General features: G+C 47.8%; 3 protein-coding genes across 3 annotated transcripts; 2 read left to right on the forward strand and 1 right to left on the reverse strand.

Moving 5' to 3' along the window:
* Positions 1-795: 795 nt before the first annotated feature.
* Positions 796-5138, forward strand: LOC136467377 (probable metal-nicotianamine transporter YSL14). Its single transcript, XM_066466059.1, has 6 exons — positions 796-1378; positions 2692-2855; positions 2944-3041; positions 3159-3293; positions 3551-3740; positions 3866-5138. The coding sequence occupies exons 1-6, from the start codon at positions 907-909 to the stop codon at positions 4976-4978; spliced, it is 2172 nt and encodes a 723-aa protein (XP_066322156.1). The 5' UTR covers positions 796-906; the 3' UTR covers positions 4979-5138.
* A 141-nt stretch (positions 5139-5279) lies between these two features.
* On the reverse strand, positions 5280-8809 carry LOC136467380 (replication protein A 32 kDa subunit B-like). The gene is made up of 10 exons (XM_066466062.1): positions 8550-8809; positions 8336-8446; positions 7849-7946; positions 7730-7771; positions 7563-7640; positions 6987-7065; positions 6809-6874; positions 6650-6735; positions 6063-6131; positions 5280-5709 (listed from the first exon to the last, which is right to left on the reverse strand). The coding sequence occupies exons 1-10, from the start codon at positions 8685-8687 to the stop codon at positions 5625-5627; spliced, it is 852 nt and encodes a 283-aa protein (XP_066322159.1). The 5' UTR covers positions 8688-8809; the 3' UTR covers positions 5280-5624.
* Positions 8810-9367: 558 nt separating this feature from the next.
* Positions 9368-10184, forward strand: LOC136467381 (U-box domain-containing protein 38-like). The gene has a single exon (XM_066466063.1). The coding sequence runs from the start codon at positions 9572-9574 to the stop codon at positions 10157-10159; it is 588 nt and encodes a 195-aa protein (XP_066322160.1). The 5' UTR covers positions 9368-9571; the 3' UTR covers positions 10160-10184.
* Positions 10185-15411: the final 5227 nt, after the last annotated feature.

Raw genomic sequence — 15411 nt, forward strand, 5'->3', positions numbered from 1 at the left:
CTCTCGTGATCATGCGTTGCGCATGGTGCGCGGCTGCGGCGCTGCGCGCTCCAAAAAACGGTGGTTAGGTTCCCAGGGCCCCATGCCCTGACAGGCTGCCTGCCCGGCTGATCCACGTCGAAAGATGCGAAGATATTGCTCGGAGACGATAGGTTTGCGTTTCTGTATCGCCGGGACGGGACAGTGGGGGACGGGACAGTGACAAGCTCACAATGATTGCCACCAGGAAAACAGGACAAAAGAAAAGAGATTACTGTATTGGCTAGTGCTCCTACTTCACATAGTACAAGTGCTTTGGCGTTCCATTAAATAAAGGGATTGCATTTTTTGGACTGATAATGCAAACGAGATACACGGATAAGGGATAACGCAGGTGCTGACACGCTGCCATGGTCTAAAGTGCTTGTCCGCTTCGAGAACCTAAGCATTTCCCAGTTCCCTTTACTACTACCAGTACGCACTACTTTATTATTCCCCGTTCGTTTAAATTTACGAGTCAATTTATCCGCTAGAATTTAAAGTATTTTTTTTCACAACAAAACAGCTTCAACCGGTTAAGCCTCGAGTAAATAATTCTAAGGTCGCCATCATCACGGAACGGTCAGAGTCAAACCACGTCCATACAGTACTTCCCCACAGCCCCCCGCACAGGACTGTTCCGCCGCCGTCCGATGGGATCGGACGGTCACCATCTAACCTCGGTAGAGGGACCCCACACCCGCACCGCTGGCGGCTCTGCTCCAATAAATTTCGAACACGAGTGCTCCTGCAGCCAGTGCCACAGCGCATCATCACCCAAACCTTTTTTTCTCTTCTTTTTCTCCCGGAAGTCCCCTCCCACCACCACCACTCCAAAAGGCGGGCACCAAACACCAACCCGAGCACGGAGCACGAGCGCCCAACCAAATGGCGCCGCACACCACGGCGGCGGGAGGCAGCGGCGAGGACGAGGTGTCGGAGGCGGCCGCGGCCGCATCCCCCGCGTTGCGGCACCGCCACGCGGGCAAGGGCGAGGGCGAGGGCGAGTGGCTGGGCGGCAATGGCGCTGGGGCTGGGGCCGACGGCGGCCAGGCGGCGTCCGTGGAGCGGGTGTTCGCGGACAAGGCGGTGCCGTCGTGGCGGGAGCAGCTCACGCTGCGGGCGTTCGTCGTCAGCGCGCTGCTCGCCGTCATGTTCAGCGTCATCGTCATGAAGCTCAACCTCACCACGGGGATCATCCCCTCCCTCAACGTCTCCGCGGGGCTGCTTGGCTTCTTCTTCGTCCGCATGTGGACCGCCGCCGTCGAGAGGATGGGATTCCTCCGCCAGCCCTTCACCAGGCAGGAGAACACCGTCATCCAGACCTGCGTCGTCTCCGCCTACGGCATCGCCTTCAGCGGTCGGTAACCAACCACCAGACCCCCCCCCCCCCCCCCCCCCCCCCCCCCCCCCCCCCCCCCCCCCCCCCCCCCCCCCCCCCGTCCCGAACTATGTATGTTTCGCTAGTACTACTAGTGTACTAATTCGTGATTTCCTATCACCGCCGTTGTCTGCTTGAGTTGAGAGGAACTTGTGGTGATCGTGCTTTTGGGAGCGGTTGTTGCGTCGATTTCCTGCTCGCCTTCCTATGAATCGCCGATGTGCCGTTCGAATTGGTATGTTTGGTTTGTCTATAGTGGCTTTTGGGTGTGGGAGTAGTCTGAGTGTATGACGCAGATACAGAGAGTCACAGGGGGGCACATAGCGTGGGCTGTAGTTGGTAAGCCTGAAACGTCAGGGAATCGATTGTTCTTTTGCCCCAAAGGAAAACACCAACCGATCGCTTTCAGTAACGACTCAAAAATAGCGTTATCAGTGCAGAGAGCTCTCGCTCTATGCGGGGTCTGGAGAAGTGGTAAGCCTTACGCTCGCCTGTGCAATGTGAGGAGACCACGACTCGAACCCAGGATCTTCCGGTCATAGGCGGTAAGACTACCGCTTGCACCAGGCCCACCCTTCTTGCTTCCTTTGCTGAATAAACGTGTAAAAAGTCAACAAAAATATTTTTCAAATATTTGACGCTCATAATTAGGTGATCAACTTTGGGCAAGAAATGCCATTTGTACTCAGGACAGGTTGAAACGGGATGAGCCTGCTTGGGTTGACTCCTCCCCTTAAAATAGATGCATAGTACATGCGTTGCTTTTTTTTTTTCCTTTGGCAGACATGGCAGTATGGCACATGCATCTGAAGCATTGGTCGAACATAAATAACTATTTATGATCTGCAAGCTCATTTGTGAACCATGTTATTTAGTGCGTTGATGCCCAATCTATCATGTGCAACCACTGGACTTGCAGGCTGAAATAATTTGAAATTGCATAACAAAATGGCCCATACGCATAGGTTGGTCAGCTGGAATTAAGAAGCTACTCTTATCAGCAAGTTTAAATTTGCATGTCCTCCATTGCAGAACTGCAAATCTGCAACAACGCTTTCAGGAAATGAGTGATTATCTGTGTTTTGAAGTGGTCATAGTGTGATCAGATCATTTAAGGCATGAGACAAGTAGCATGTTTTGGTGCCTTATCTGTCCAAATCAAATAAGTAATCAAATCATTGTTTTCCCTGTTCGAGAGTGTGACTCACATCACTGCATCAGATAAGAATGTTGCGTTAAAGCCAACAAAAAATATGCAAAATGGCTTATACTCTTTTATTCAAATTAATCAGGTGGCTTCGGCAGTTATCTATTTGGAATGAGTGACAAAATAGCTAAACAAGCAACAGAGGCTAACGATGCTAATAACATAAAGGATCCTCACCTTGGATGGATGATAGGGTTCCTATTCCTTGTCAGTTTTATTGGTCTCTTTGCGCTTGTGCCCCTAAGAAAGGTATGTCTCCAATTCTTTTCTCCATTATGTTCTTACTGATTTACTGTATGGAAGCAAACTTGTTCTTATCAGCTTAATTTTGTTTCAGATTATGATTGTTGACTACAAGCTGACCTATCCAAGTGGCACAGCCACTGCATATCTCATCAACGGGTTTCACACACCTGAGGGAGCCAAGCTTGCAAAGTATGTCCATACAGTTCTGCTTTTGGCTACTTTGACCTTGTGAAAACTATATCCATTATTTTCACCACCTGGTCCATGTTGTGCAACTCCTCTTACAATGATAATGATATATTTCAGGAAGCAAGTAAAGACGTTGGGCAAGTACTTCGTGTTTAGCTTTTTCTGGGGCTTTTTTCAGTGGTTCTACACTGCAGGGGATGAGTGTGGATTCAAAAATTTCCCAACATTGGGCCTTGAAGCTTATAACAATAGGTCAGAACTGTGACACTATCCAAGATATGACACCTGCTGAGTATAATGTCCAATATCTGGAATAGTTTATACGTCTTCCATCTGGTAAAACAATAAGAGCTTGCAAATTCATCTGTGCCATCTCTTGTTATGCTGCACAAGTAAAACAGCAGTTATTTATGCCAAGCATCTGAAGTTTTGCTTAGTATTTCCAATTGGCTAGGCGCTAATTCAGAGGTATTGGTCTCTGATGCTAAACTTGGCTTATCGTCTTTCAGATTCTTCTTTGACTTCTCTCCTACATACGTTGGAGTTGGCATGATCTGCCCATACATCGTTAATGTGTCTGTTCTGCTGGGCGGTATCCTCTCATGGGGTGTAATGTGGCCTCTCATTGCCAAGAAGAAGGGGAGTTGGTACCCGGCTGACCTCGAAGACTCAAGTCTACATGGGCTGCAGGCTTACAGGGTAAACATCGATCCTACTTATGGCTGTTCTGTTATCTTTTCCCAAAGCTATACCATTCAGCTTCATCGCATGAGAACATTAGTTTTGTGACGAAGAATTCAACTGCTAGTTCCTTGCAATTGCAGGTTTTCGTTTCCATCGCTTTGATCCTTGGGGATGGTTTATACAACTTCATTAAGGTGCTGATCCGCACAATTGCGGGCTTCATAGCAATGGTGCAGCAAAATTCAAAAAACATGCTTCCTGTTTCGGACAATGGCAGTTCCATGTCCAGTACTGAAGCTGTATCCTTTGACGATGAACGTCGCACTGAGATTTTTCTGAAAGATCAAATTCCCAAGTCAGTTGCATACGGGGGCTATGTTGCAGTTGCCGCAATATCTATCGGCACCCTTCCTCAGATCTTCCCGCAGCTTAAGTGGTACTACATTTTGGTTGCCTATGTCGTGGCACCTGTCCTGGCCTTCTGCAACGCGTATGGAAGTGGCCTCACTGATTGGTCTCTCGCCTCCACCTACGGCAAGCTCGCCATCTTCGTGTTCGGTGCATGGGCCGGGCTCTCACAAGGTGGCGTGCTCGTTGGGCTCGCTGCGTGTGGTGTCATGATGAGCATCGTGTCGACAGCCTCAGACCTGATGCAAGACTTCAAGACTGGGTACCTGACGCTGGCGTCACCGAGGTCTATGTTCATCAGCCAGGTGATCGGCACCGGGATGGGGTGTGTCATCGGGCCCTGCGTCTTCTGGCTCTTCTACAAGGCGTTCGGTGACATTGGCGAGAGTGGCACAGAGTACCCGGTGCCCTATGCCATTGTGTACCGCAACATGGCCATCCTCGGCGTGGATGGCTTCCACTCGCTCCCTGAAAACTGCCTCACCCTCTGCTACATTTTCTTTGCGGCAGCGATCGTCATCAACCTTGTGAGGGACCTGACCCCGCACAGGGTGTCGAGGTTCATCCCGCTGCCAATGGCGATGGCGATCCCGTTCTACATCGGATCCTACTTCGCCATCGACATGTTTCTGGGCTGCGTGATCCTCTTCGTGTGGGAGCAGCTGAACAAGGCAAAAGCGGACGCGTTCGGACCTGCGGTCGCGTCGGGGCTGATCTGCGGAGATGGCATCTGGACCCTGCCGCAGTCCATTCTGGCCCTCGCCAAGGTGCAGCCTCCCATTTGCATGAAGTTTTTGTCCAGATCGACCAATGCCAAGGTCGACAGCTTCCTCGGGTTGTCATGATTTTACATAGAATGGCAAGTAGGCACGTCGTCATCCTGTAATTATTGGTGTAAAATGTAATCCCCAGGCTACTGATTTGTAGAAGAGAAGAGGTTTTGCTGTGGAGTGATCAAAGCATTGTCCGTGTAGTCTGTGTCAAGAGGAAAAGCTTTACTTAATATCCCTCTGCCTTCTTTGGTTCAATTCATGACTACTGTATTTCACGGTTATAGGTCTTTTGGAATGTGAAACGTTCGAATTTGTACGGATGTATAGGTGAAACTTTGATACTCCATGGGCAGGAAAAATCACACAAGGCAGATCTAGCACCAGGGAAGTTTGGAAGGATACTAGAGATGGAATATAATGGAAGAATCGATTCCTAACTTATTTTGCTAGATCCTACACACGGTGTTACTTATACGTTACTTGAGTAGCAAACACAACTCTTGTCCTGCAGGTAGACCTAGTCCACTCACATCATATGTCCGTTACATATAACTGCATAAGAGAGCAGTACTTAGATACACACCTAAACCTAGAAGTTAAGCTGTTGACACCCTGATGACTATATGCAAGATAGAGGCGATCCTGCAGAGGGTTTACATTTCTTGCTTGAAACGGCTCCATACCTACACAGAGCCTGAAGGATGGACTTGCGACATGATCATCCATTCAGGGCAGACTTGAAATGGTTGTCATCAATCGTGTTGTAAATGTTGCCCTGGTCAATATGCTCTTGGATGACCGCCCTGTGAAAGTAACAAGTGGCGTAGTTTGTGATAAAGAATAAAGACAAGATTCAGAATTGTAGTTCATGATAAAGAATAAGACTAATTTTGATAAAAGGGGTCAAACAATTTAATGGTAATATTTGTCTGTATCATATCAGTTTCTGTTTATATACCAAGAAAAAAGATAAGTCCCTGGGATTGGGAGGCTGTAATCAGGAAAAGAAAAGCTACTGAGCAGAGTACTAATAACTAAGAACTTGAAGAAACAATATGCAGGAAAGCAAGCTGCCAGTCTGGTTTTGTTCATTTAAGAAAGAAGATAGCAAGTTGAATACTGTATATCTTAGAGGGAGGGAGAAGGCAGAAAATACCTGACTACATCTTCAGGTAGTTTAAGATGAGCTGCGACATCTTTGATGTGCAGTCCATGCTCCCGGTCTCTGCAGTCATCAGTCTATTTCTCAACAAGATATGCTCCTCACATTTGTAATACAGTAATAAATTTGCTTTTAAAATTGGCACTGGAATACTAGCAAGGTAGAAGAAACAAACCTACTACAAAATGAGGTTTATACAAAACCCTTGAATCTATGGAATACAAAATTAGCCTCAGATGGTGTTCATCCAATTCAGCGTTCACCAAAAGGAGAATAAACTTTCCTGAATTTGTTCTCCTTACAGTTCTTCCATTATTTCTAGGTTCATAACCCTGAGCTAGCCTAGTGCCCTAGTGTTTCTAGGTCAAACCATTACTAAGTATGGCCATTCTTTACCATGGAGCTTTTCAAGCTCCGTAGGTTTGGTATCTGTACCAGCTTTAAAACACTATGGGGCTTGGGTTCTTTGGACTACGCTATTCATGAACATGAATCATGCGTGTAAGATTAGTTTTCTTTTACTGGGTCATGAAAAACACAGCAATAACATTTGATAGTAGAATCAGCTATAATTAACTTACATGGCTGCTGGGTCATGAAAAACACTCATGACCAATTTGGATACGTCGTTTCCAGCAGCGTTTCCTGATGCAGAAAACGTTGCAGCCTGAGGAAATAAATATGAAACATTAGAAAGACACTGGTAGATATTTGTAATATTATACAGTTAGAGAAACAACCTGATTATTAGAGAGCCAAACTTGGTTAGTATGACCAGGGGTTGCCACACTAGCATTTATTTGGGCCTGCAACCAATGTCACCATAAAAAAAAATGATCACTGGAAAACATAAAATCACCCGCAAAAAACTTAGTAAGTCACTCAACTCCCGGAATTAAATATGTGGGATCTTAGTACCTTTGGCCTGGTGTGATCCAGATGCACCTGAATGCAGTGCAGAAAGTGATGGGGTATTTCATTGAAGTTTGTTACACGCCTGACAAGAAATCATAAACAGTAAGATTTCAAGAAAAATGTATGTCTAAAATAGCTGTATCAAATTCACAATATATTTGTCCAGGCAAGGTGAGACTTTCTCCTCACTACTAGTTCATAAGCGACATTGAATCATCCCAAGAAGATCGTGCTACCAATTTGAGACATCAGATGACAAACAGCTTTCAATATGATATAATGTTGGATAAGCAACAATGAAACATTGCACATTTCATTAACATCGACATACTGGAGTATAAATAACCTAGACAGGTGGACGCAAACCTAGCAACCACTAAGTTATTATTTGAATTTGAGACAGCATAAGCCTTTTATTTAGTCTTCTACTTTAGCACAGGAAAAATGAAATTTTAGTACGGTGGTGCAATTCCATGGAAGAGATCAAACAACACACCAGTAATCCACAGGAAGCGGACATTGGAAGTAAGCATCACAAATCACCATGCAAGAGTAGAAAGACTAGTATATAGAGCTCACCGCACAGAGTAGGCAACTACATTGCGCTTTCCTTGAAAACCTTTCAAACCGCCATTGACTATGACATAGTTCTGGTTACTTGTAAAACCAAAACAAAGCAACACTATCAATTTTGACGCAATACAAACTGAATCATTGACATGCAACAGTTAATCTGTAATTCTTACTTGACATCAGCCATTTCCTTGGCATCGGAAGACTCATTTTCCCTTGAAAAAAGAATGGCATTAAATTAATGGAACAATCCAAAAGTGCTAAACATCAAATACAATCTGAAGCATCCTACCAACGATTCACATCTATCTTGCCGGTACCATCATCAAGAGTGAATTGAACATCTGTGACGCGCTCAACCTTATTCAACATGCGTCCAACAAGCCTAACCTGCAATCCAGAGTAAATACAACATTTTAAATGACTTCGATATGCCAACTAAATGCTCAATGCAAAACCATCTGAAACCAGATAAACTAGATTTCACAAAAAAAAAGACACTATAGCAAGTATTGGAAAAATCGCATAAAAGGGAAGCATTTCATTGAAACCCACCATACCTATGTCCCAGAGGCTAATTTTCAATAGAACGACATCAGACAAAAGAGGTCATTTTTGTTTCTTAATGGATAATGGATCTACTAATGAACAAATCTTCCATCGAAGCACTATGACCATCAAACCCAACCGCAAAAAATGCTGCTTTATACTCCAATATCTGGTCGATGAACGAATCTTACAAGCCTAAGCACCGCCGGGGAAAAAGGCAAAATCCGTACCGTGGACACCTCAACGCCGTCGATGGCGAAATTAGACTTGTCATCGCTGGCTTGCGCCGCGTCCATGATCTGTTTCACGGTGAGCGGGAGCAGCGTCTGCGCGCTCCGACCCTGCCCACCACACCGGTCGATCGGGAGCGCCCATGACGGGTCAGCAGGGGATGGAGAACAAATGGACGAAAGGGAACAAAACAAAGGGGGGATTCAGAAGGACCTTGGAGAAGCCGCTGCTCTCCGGGACCACCGTGGACTGTGAGGGCATGAAGCCCCCGCCGCCGAAGAGCGAGTTGGCATTCCCGGCGCCACCGCCGCCGCCGCCGCCGTCGTAGTGCCCGCCGCCGCCACCGTACATCGCGGCGGTTAAAGCCCTAAACCCTAGGCTTCCAGAGGAAGGAAGGGAGGAGCAAAGGAACGAAGGCGGGAGAACGGTTGGGTTGGGGGAGCCTTTTGCCTCGTCCTATTTTGAGCGGAAATGCTGGCGGCCAGGCGGGCGATCGTTCCACCGCGCGCAGCTGTGCCGTACTTTGACCTTTCCACTTTTTTTTTCCCAGGTCTAGCGCTAGAACGTCCTGCCGCACAACTCGTCCGGACGCTGCTCCTGCACCCGCGTCCACATCACATCCCATACCTCTCACGTCCCGTATCCCATCCCACGCCCGCGTGCCCCGCATCCCATCCACGTCCCGCGCCCTGCGTCTCATCCCAAGCTAGCGCCTACGTCCGAACGTAGCACCCGGACGACTCCTACTCCAACGCCAACACCAACGCTGAGGCGAGACGGAGGAAAGGGAAGGAAGAGGGAGGCTTTTACCTGTGTATCCTTAAAAAAGATGCCACACTCCTGCGTATCCCTTAAAAGTTGGTCGTCACCTACATGCCATTGCTCGAACTTTTCTTTACCCTCACGCCATTCCGTCGGCATTCTGTTAGGTTTTGGCCGTTTGGCGGCTCTGACATGTGGGACCGGGCTAGAAAAATATCCTCCTTGCCCTCTGGACTGACATATTGGGCCGCATCTCCTTCAGTCTCACCCGAGCCTCTCTCTCAGTCTCTCCCCCATTCTCTCCTCACTCTCTCACCCGAGCGCGGGAGCACGCGGCGAGGGCGCTCTTCGGGCTGGCGCTCAACGAGGACAACCGCGCCGCCATCGGCGTCCTGGGCGCGGTGCCTCCGCTCGTGGACCTGCTCACGTCCCCGGCCCACCAGCACCCGCCCCGCACGCGCCGCGACGCTGGGATGGCGCTCTACCACCTCACCCTCGCCGCCGTCAACCAGTCCAAGGTCGCGCGCTTCCCCGGTGCGCCCAAGGCGCTGCTCGCCGTCGCCTCGGCCGCCGCGGAGCCGGGCCCCATCCGGAGGCTCGCGCTCATGGTGGCCTGCAACGTGGCCGCCTGCGCCGAGGGCCGCAACGCGCTCATGGACGCGGGCGCCGTGGTGTCCGTCTCCGGCATCCTCCTCGCGCCTTCCCACGACAACGTGGACCTGGAGGAGTGGTGCGTGTCGGCGATGTACGCGATGAGCCGCGGCAGCCTCCGGTTCCGCGGCCTAGCGCGCGCGGCCGGCGCGGACCGGGCGCTCCGGCGCGTGGTGGCCGACGAGGGCGGCGGCGTTCGGCGCGAGATGGCTCGGAAGACGCTCCGCGCCATGCGGGGCGACCTCGACGACGAGGACGGCGGCGAGTTCAACGACCTGACCGGCAGCAGCGCGGAGTGCGGCGACGGCGAGGACTGCGGCGGGAGCATCGTGTCGGACGGGCTCATGTCGTTCCGGCGCCGGCAGCGCGAGCTCGGCGTCTCGTCGTGCGGGAACACCGCCGAGTTCTGAACCCGTTCTCTTCGGCGAGGCGGCGACCGGGTGTGCTCAGCTGTTTGGACTGTGGCACGGGACGTGTAAAGCGACCGGGTCGTGTGCCGGACAAGGCGTGGGCGGGCGGGGTTGTTGCTTGCAAGTCAGAGCATTGCCTTTGTTCTTCTACCCGTACTCCCTCGCGCACCTGATCTGCTGGCTGGCAGGCAGCTCGTGTCCTTGACGGGGCCAGCCATGTTTAGAGCGAGACACACGCACGCATGTATCTCCATCAGGCATCAGTAAAGGAAACCATCTTTGTGCTCTGATCTACTCGCTCTAATCTTTCATTGATGCTTCCTGGCCCTACACTGTCAATCACTTGTCTCCAGTCACTAATGTTTGATGATTGCAGTTAGACGAGAGGAGAGGCGCATCATGCGCTCTGCGTCCGGATCGTAGCAAAGCCAATTGGCCTGGCAATGGCACAGGGGAAACGAAAAAGATCAGACGTCCATACAAGCCCAAGGGCAACTGAGTCATTCTCCAGAGCCGTTACCCACCGTTAGGAGCAAATGCCGACGGAATGGCGTGAGAGAAAAGAAAAGTTCGAGCGAGGGCATGTAGGTGACGATCAACTTTTGAAGGGTACGCAGGAGTGTGACATCTTTTTTAAGGGTACACAGGTAAAAGCCTCAGGAAGAGGAGGAGAGGAGAGGAGATGGCGAGGTGCGTCAACCGAGGTAGAAGCCAAAGTCATGTGGCAGTCCGCTGTCCGCCAACTACCGGTGTTATTGTAACATATGCAATACTCAATCTATTTTTAAAACATTCAGATACAACATGTGCAACATATGTCTGAAGACAGATAAAACATTTGAAACACTTGCAAAAACACCCGAAAACAAATGAAAAGCCATTGTAAAACATATGCAACGTCCAAATAAAACACTTGCAACATATGTGCAAAATATATGCAACATCCAAATAAACACCCTTATAATATACGTCTGGAAAAATAGATGAAACATTGGAAACAGAAGCTTGCAACATACGTATGCAACCATTGCAACATCACGATCTACTTTTGTAACATCCGTATGAAACACTTACAATATACCTATGAAACATCTGAAACACTTGAAACTTGTAACATATGTTTTCACCCTTCTTTCGTACAATGCAGCTCAGAGTGGGGGAACGTCCGGTTTCGGCCAGTGGGCAGTCGAGGATGGTGGCGCGGCCAGCTGCGCTTGCGCCTAGCCTAAGCCCGGCTAGCGACGGCCCCCTCTCCTGGCTGTCTGGCCTGGGCACGGAGGGGAACAGAGGCGCCACAGGGGATAGCGACGCTTAGAGCAACCACAGTGTATATGGGCTAAGTAGTCCATATGGGTAGCTTTTGTGTCAGTGGACTATAGCTATTGTTGTCTCCACAATGTTTCAGCCAACAAGTAGTCCATAAGTGTCGCAGAACCGACCAATTTATAAGAATACAAGTACAATGGCAATCCGCAAGCGGTCGCACTGTTATACTTGAACCCATATAAACCCGATAGTCCGTCGAGTACTACGACGGGTCTCGATAAACGATTTACAACAACCCAGATCGCACAGGATTCAACATACATGCCACATATTATATAACGTTCACAGATACTTTTCATCATCAGAGTACGAATAAAAGTTATTACAAACCGAGTTTGATAAATAAAGCGAAAGCAAATAAGTTCGAAGATAAAGTTTCCAACATATTTTGATACAGTGCCAAACCAGATCACGGTCCACAAAAGCAAAGATAGGGATTACTAAAGAAGCCTGCCCAAGGCTTACTCCTCATCCCCAACGGGATAGAAGCAACTCTTGCAATAACCATGATACATAGTGCCATCTGCAACAATGGGAAAATAAACCCTGAGTACGAGAAGGTACTCAGCTAGACTTACCCGTCATAAATCAGAAATAAAATGACTCCAAGGATTATGCAAAGCTGTATAAGTGGACGTAACTTGCCAATATTTTGCGTAAAAGCAATTGAGTCATGGTACAGTTATAAATTCTTTACCAGGTTAATTATAACTATCCATTTCTAGGTTAGCAACTATCCTGTGCCAAACATGTGGTATATCATTTAGAAGCATACAATAATAACCATAGCAGGTATTGTAATTCCATATTCATCTGAACCATCATGTTTCATAACATAGTTGCTACGATGTTGGGACTAGCCAAGTTTCTCACTATCCGGGAGAGATGGCGATTCGAATCGATTTCAACCAGCTGGGAATTTATTCCTAACACAAACCCAGATCTACCAGCTATGATAGTCTTAGGTCACCTTTGGTACAACTCAGGTACACATTTCGCGGGTCCGTACCACGCCGCACAATCTGGAACACCAAATGCCAGGATGCTCAGGCCAAGCCTGCCCTTGGGCTCAGTCTGATCGTTCCCCGGAAGGAGCGCACAACAGAACGGTTCCCGGCCTGAGTTGAATTACTCGGCTTCGCGGTCGAAACGAGTTATCCGGCCAGCTAAGTGAGAGACATGCGTTCAATCTTGTCAGAAGCGTCAACAACGGTACGATCCTTAATCGACACAGATGAGGATAAGTCCACACCCAAGACCTCCATATCTTGTTGCTTCTCTATCGACTTTCCGTCCGGTCTCAATTTACTTTTACCTCATGGTTCTGTTCCACGATAGCAGATATAGCCAACCGTGCTCCGGTATCCACCTACATCTCGCAGGTGACAGGACATCACCCAATTTCTACCGGTCTAAGCATGGCTAAGCATATATTCGATCCTGGACCTATACCGGTTAAAGGGTTAATATCTGGACAAGGAATTTACATGCATCAAGTGGTTTCATTCAACTCTTATAACCTAATGCATCAATCATAAATACGTAGTAAATATTTATAAATTATTGGGAGACTTATAATGCTTTGGGGCTTGCCTCGCAGAAAGAAAGTAGGGCGGTGGTCAGGATACTCCGGAAGTTCTTCAAGGTTCTGCTCCACGCCTTCGGGAGCTGTGGCTTGCGGATCCTCCTGCTGGTTCCCTTCCTCTACTTCTTCAAATTCCAGCAACGTGATCTCTTCCTCCGATCCTAGATGTATGAGTATGGCATAAGTATTACGAATGCATTTATGTTAACAAGTGCATCATGTTTATTGAGTAGGTGCATATCTCTTCTCGATTATTACTTAACTACTTCTACAATGCATCGACTATGCCACAAACAGTAGCTACTTATTTCACTCATAACTAGAGTTCTACTAATCCAAAAATAGTGATCCTGGACTTTCTGGAAAGCTTATCAAATTCTCTACAACTTTGTTATTAATCATTTTTACAGTACACACCAGTTTCAACATGCAACTCATCAAACTCGAGAATCAGTCCGAAAACTATTTAATATGCAATATAAAGTAATAATACTTCTACTTCATGTAATTATTCAAAATTTGACAACATAGAATCTACCAACAGTTTAAGCATACCAAATACATTTAAACTACTATAATGGTGAAGCCCAAACTATTTATTTAATTACCTTTATTATTTTATTTAGATATCTAGGTTAAATACTAAACATATATCAGACATACTTATTAAATTCTCACAAATTTACAGTGCCTTACTAATGTTATTAAAGGACTACTATAAAAATTTTATGTCATTTTACCAAGTAGAACATCCTATACAAAAATGATAAGGAAGCAAGGCTTGAAATAGCATAAATGGAAAATCCTATTGAAAAGTGTCAAGCAACAGATTTCCTATTTTTCTTAACATCCATATGGTACTAGTATTACCTCCAACAAATTTCATGAATTTTGGACTCATAATTAATTTATAAAAATTCATGCAAGGATTAACTATTTATAAACGAAAAATCTATAACTATAAATCTACACATGCACTGGTCTTCAAATTTTTACCAGAGTTCATATATGCTAAGACTAGCTTACCACAAAAATTTCATAATTTTTGGAGCACAAGAACTCTAGATATAAAATAAACAAATTTGAATGCATTCAAAAGCACATTTCAAATCCCTATTTAAATCTCCAAAACTTTCTACTGTAAATGTTAAAAACATATTTTTCCTAGATACTACACTTCCTAAGGAACACTACAAAATTTATTTCACAAATTTAGGAGCTACCAAACTAAAGATACAAAAATAACAAAACACATGTGAATCTAGAATTTTTGAACTATCCTTAAAACCTAGAGTCGCTGACAGCAGGGACCCACGCGTCAGTTGGACCCACCGGTCAGCGAGATCAAAACAGAGCCGGCGGCGCTGCTCGACTGACGCGGCTAGAACTCGACGGCGGTGAGTTCACCGGCGGTAACATCTTCACTACACGATCTACGTGACCTAGCGAAGCTATTGAGCCACTTGGCTGGCCTTATCGTCGACTCTAGAGCTAACGGCGGCGGCCATGGCAGAGCGGCGGGGCTGAACCACGGCGGTACGCCGGTGGAGGCCACGGCGAAGCAAAAGAGGGCGCGGACGAGTATCCCGGGGCTCAGGCGAACCTAACGCGCACAGTTACGCTATCTATGGTGGAGGGACGCGCCCCAGCCACGGTGACGGGCGCGGCGGGGAATCTCCGGCGAGCACTAGCATGGCGTTGGCGCTTACCGAACGTGGTCAGCGGGCACGGAAGGAGGCAGTGCGCTGCTGGGGTGGTGGTGGAGCTATGGCAGTGGTGTTGGAGTGGCTAGGCGCGAGTTGTGCGCGGCTATGGCGACGGTGGAGCTGTGGGAGCTCGGCGGCTGCTACTGCGAGGAAGAAAGGCCGAGGCGAAGCAAATGGGGGCGCGGGATGGCTCGGGCAGACGCTGGTGGGTTTAAGGCCACACCCAGGCGCGTCATGGCCTACGCGGACAGACCGGCGGCGACGCGCGGCCGTTGCCCGCGCCACGCGGCGTGTGAAGCCTGTCGATGTCGGCCACTGAACGGCGCCCGATTCAGTTCGTCAGAGCATCGTTGGCTGCCTGATAGCGAGTTTTCACGTTGATTTAACTGCTAATCCATGGCTCCAATTCGTAAATGATCTAAATGACTTTCGTAGTCCTAAGTACCAGCTACAAATGTTGTTCAATCATCTCGTGCTAATTCGCAACCGAAACTGAGAAAAATCATCCCCAAAGTGAGCTTGTCAGTCGGTCAGTGTTCATGACTTAGCGAAATTTGCTAAGTGCTGAAATCAGTGATTTGATGATTTTTGAAATCCAATTTCACACATGTTAGGAGCTGAATCAGTCAAAGGCC

Source organism: Miscanthus floridulus, chromosome 7 (assembly GCF_019320115.1).
Source record: "Miscanthus floridulus cultivar M001 chromosome 7, ASM1932011v1, whole genome shotgun sequence".
Classification (NCBI taxonomy): domain Eukaryota; kingdom Viridiplantae; phylum Streptophyta; class Magnoliopsida; order Poales; family Poaceae; genus Miscanthus; species Miscanthus floridulus.

Excerpts from the sequence above, each read along its gene's own strand:
- LOC136467377 (XM_066466059.1), top strand. The coding sequence starts at position 907 with ATGGCGCCGCACACCACGGCGGCGGGAGGCAGCGGCGAGGACGAGGTG. Across the intron at positions 2,856-2,943 it reads CGCTTGTGCCCCTAAGAAAG|ATTATGATTGTTGACTACAA; the intron begins GTATGTCTCCAA and ends ATTTTGTTTCAG. Across the intron at positions 3,741-3,865 it reads ATGGGCTGCAGGCTTACAGG|GTTTTCGTTTCCATCGCTTT; the intron begins GTAAACATCGAT and ends TTGCAATTGCAG.
- LOC136467380 (XM_066466062.1), bottom strand. The coding sequence starts at position 8,687 with ATGTACGGTGGCGGCGGCGGGCACTACGACGGCGGCGGCGGCGGCGGT. Across the intron at positions 7,641-7,729 it reads AAGGAAATGGCTGATGTCAA|TAACCAGAACTATGTCATAG; the intron begins GTAAGAATTACA and ends TGGTTTTACAAG. Across the intron at positions 6,736-6,808 it reads TTTGGCTCTCTAATAATCAG|GCTGCAACGTTTTCTGCATC; the intron begins GTTGTTTCTCTA and ends TTATTTCCTCAG.
- LOC136467381 (XM_066466063.1), top strand. The coding sequence starts at position 9,572 with ATGGCGCTCTACCACCTCACCCTCGCCGCCGTCAACCAGTCCAAGGTC.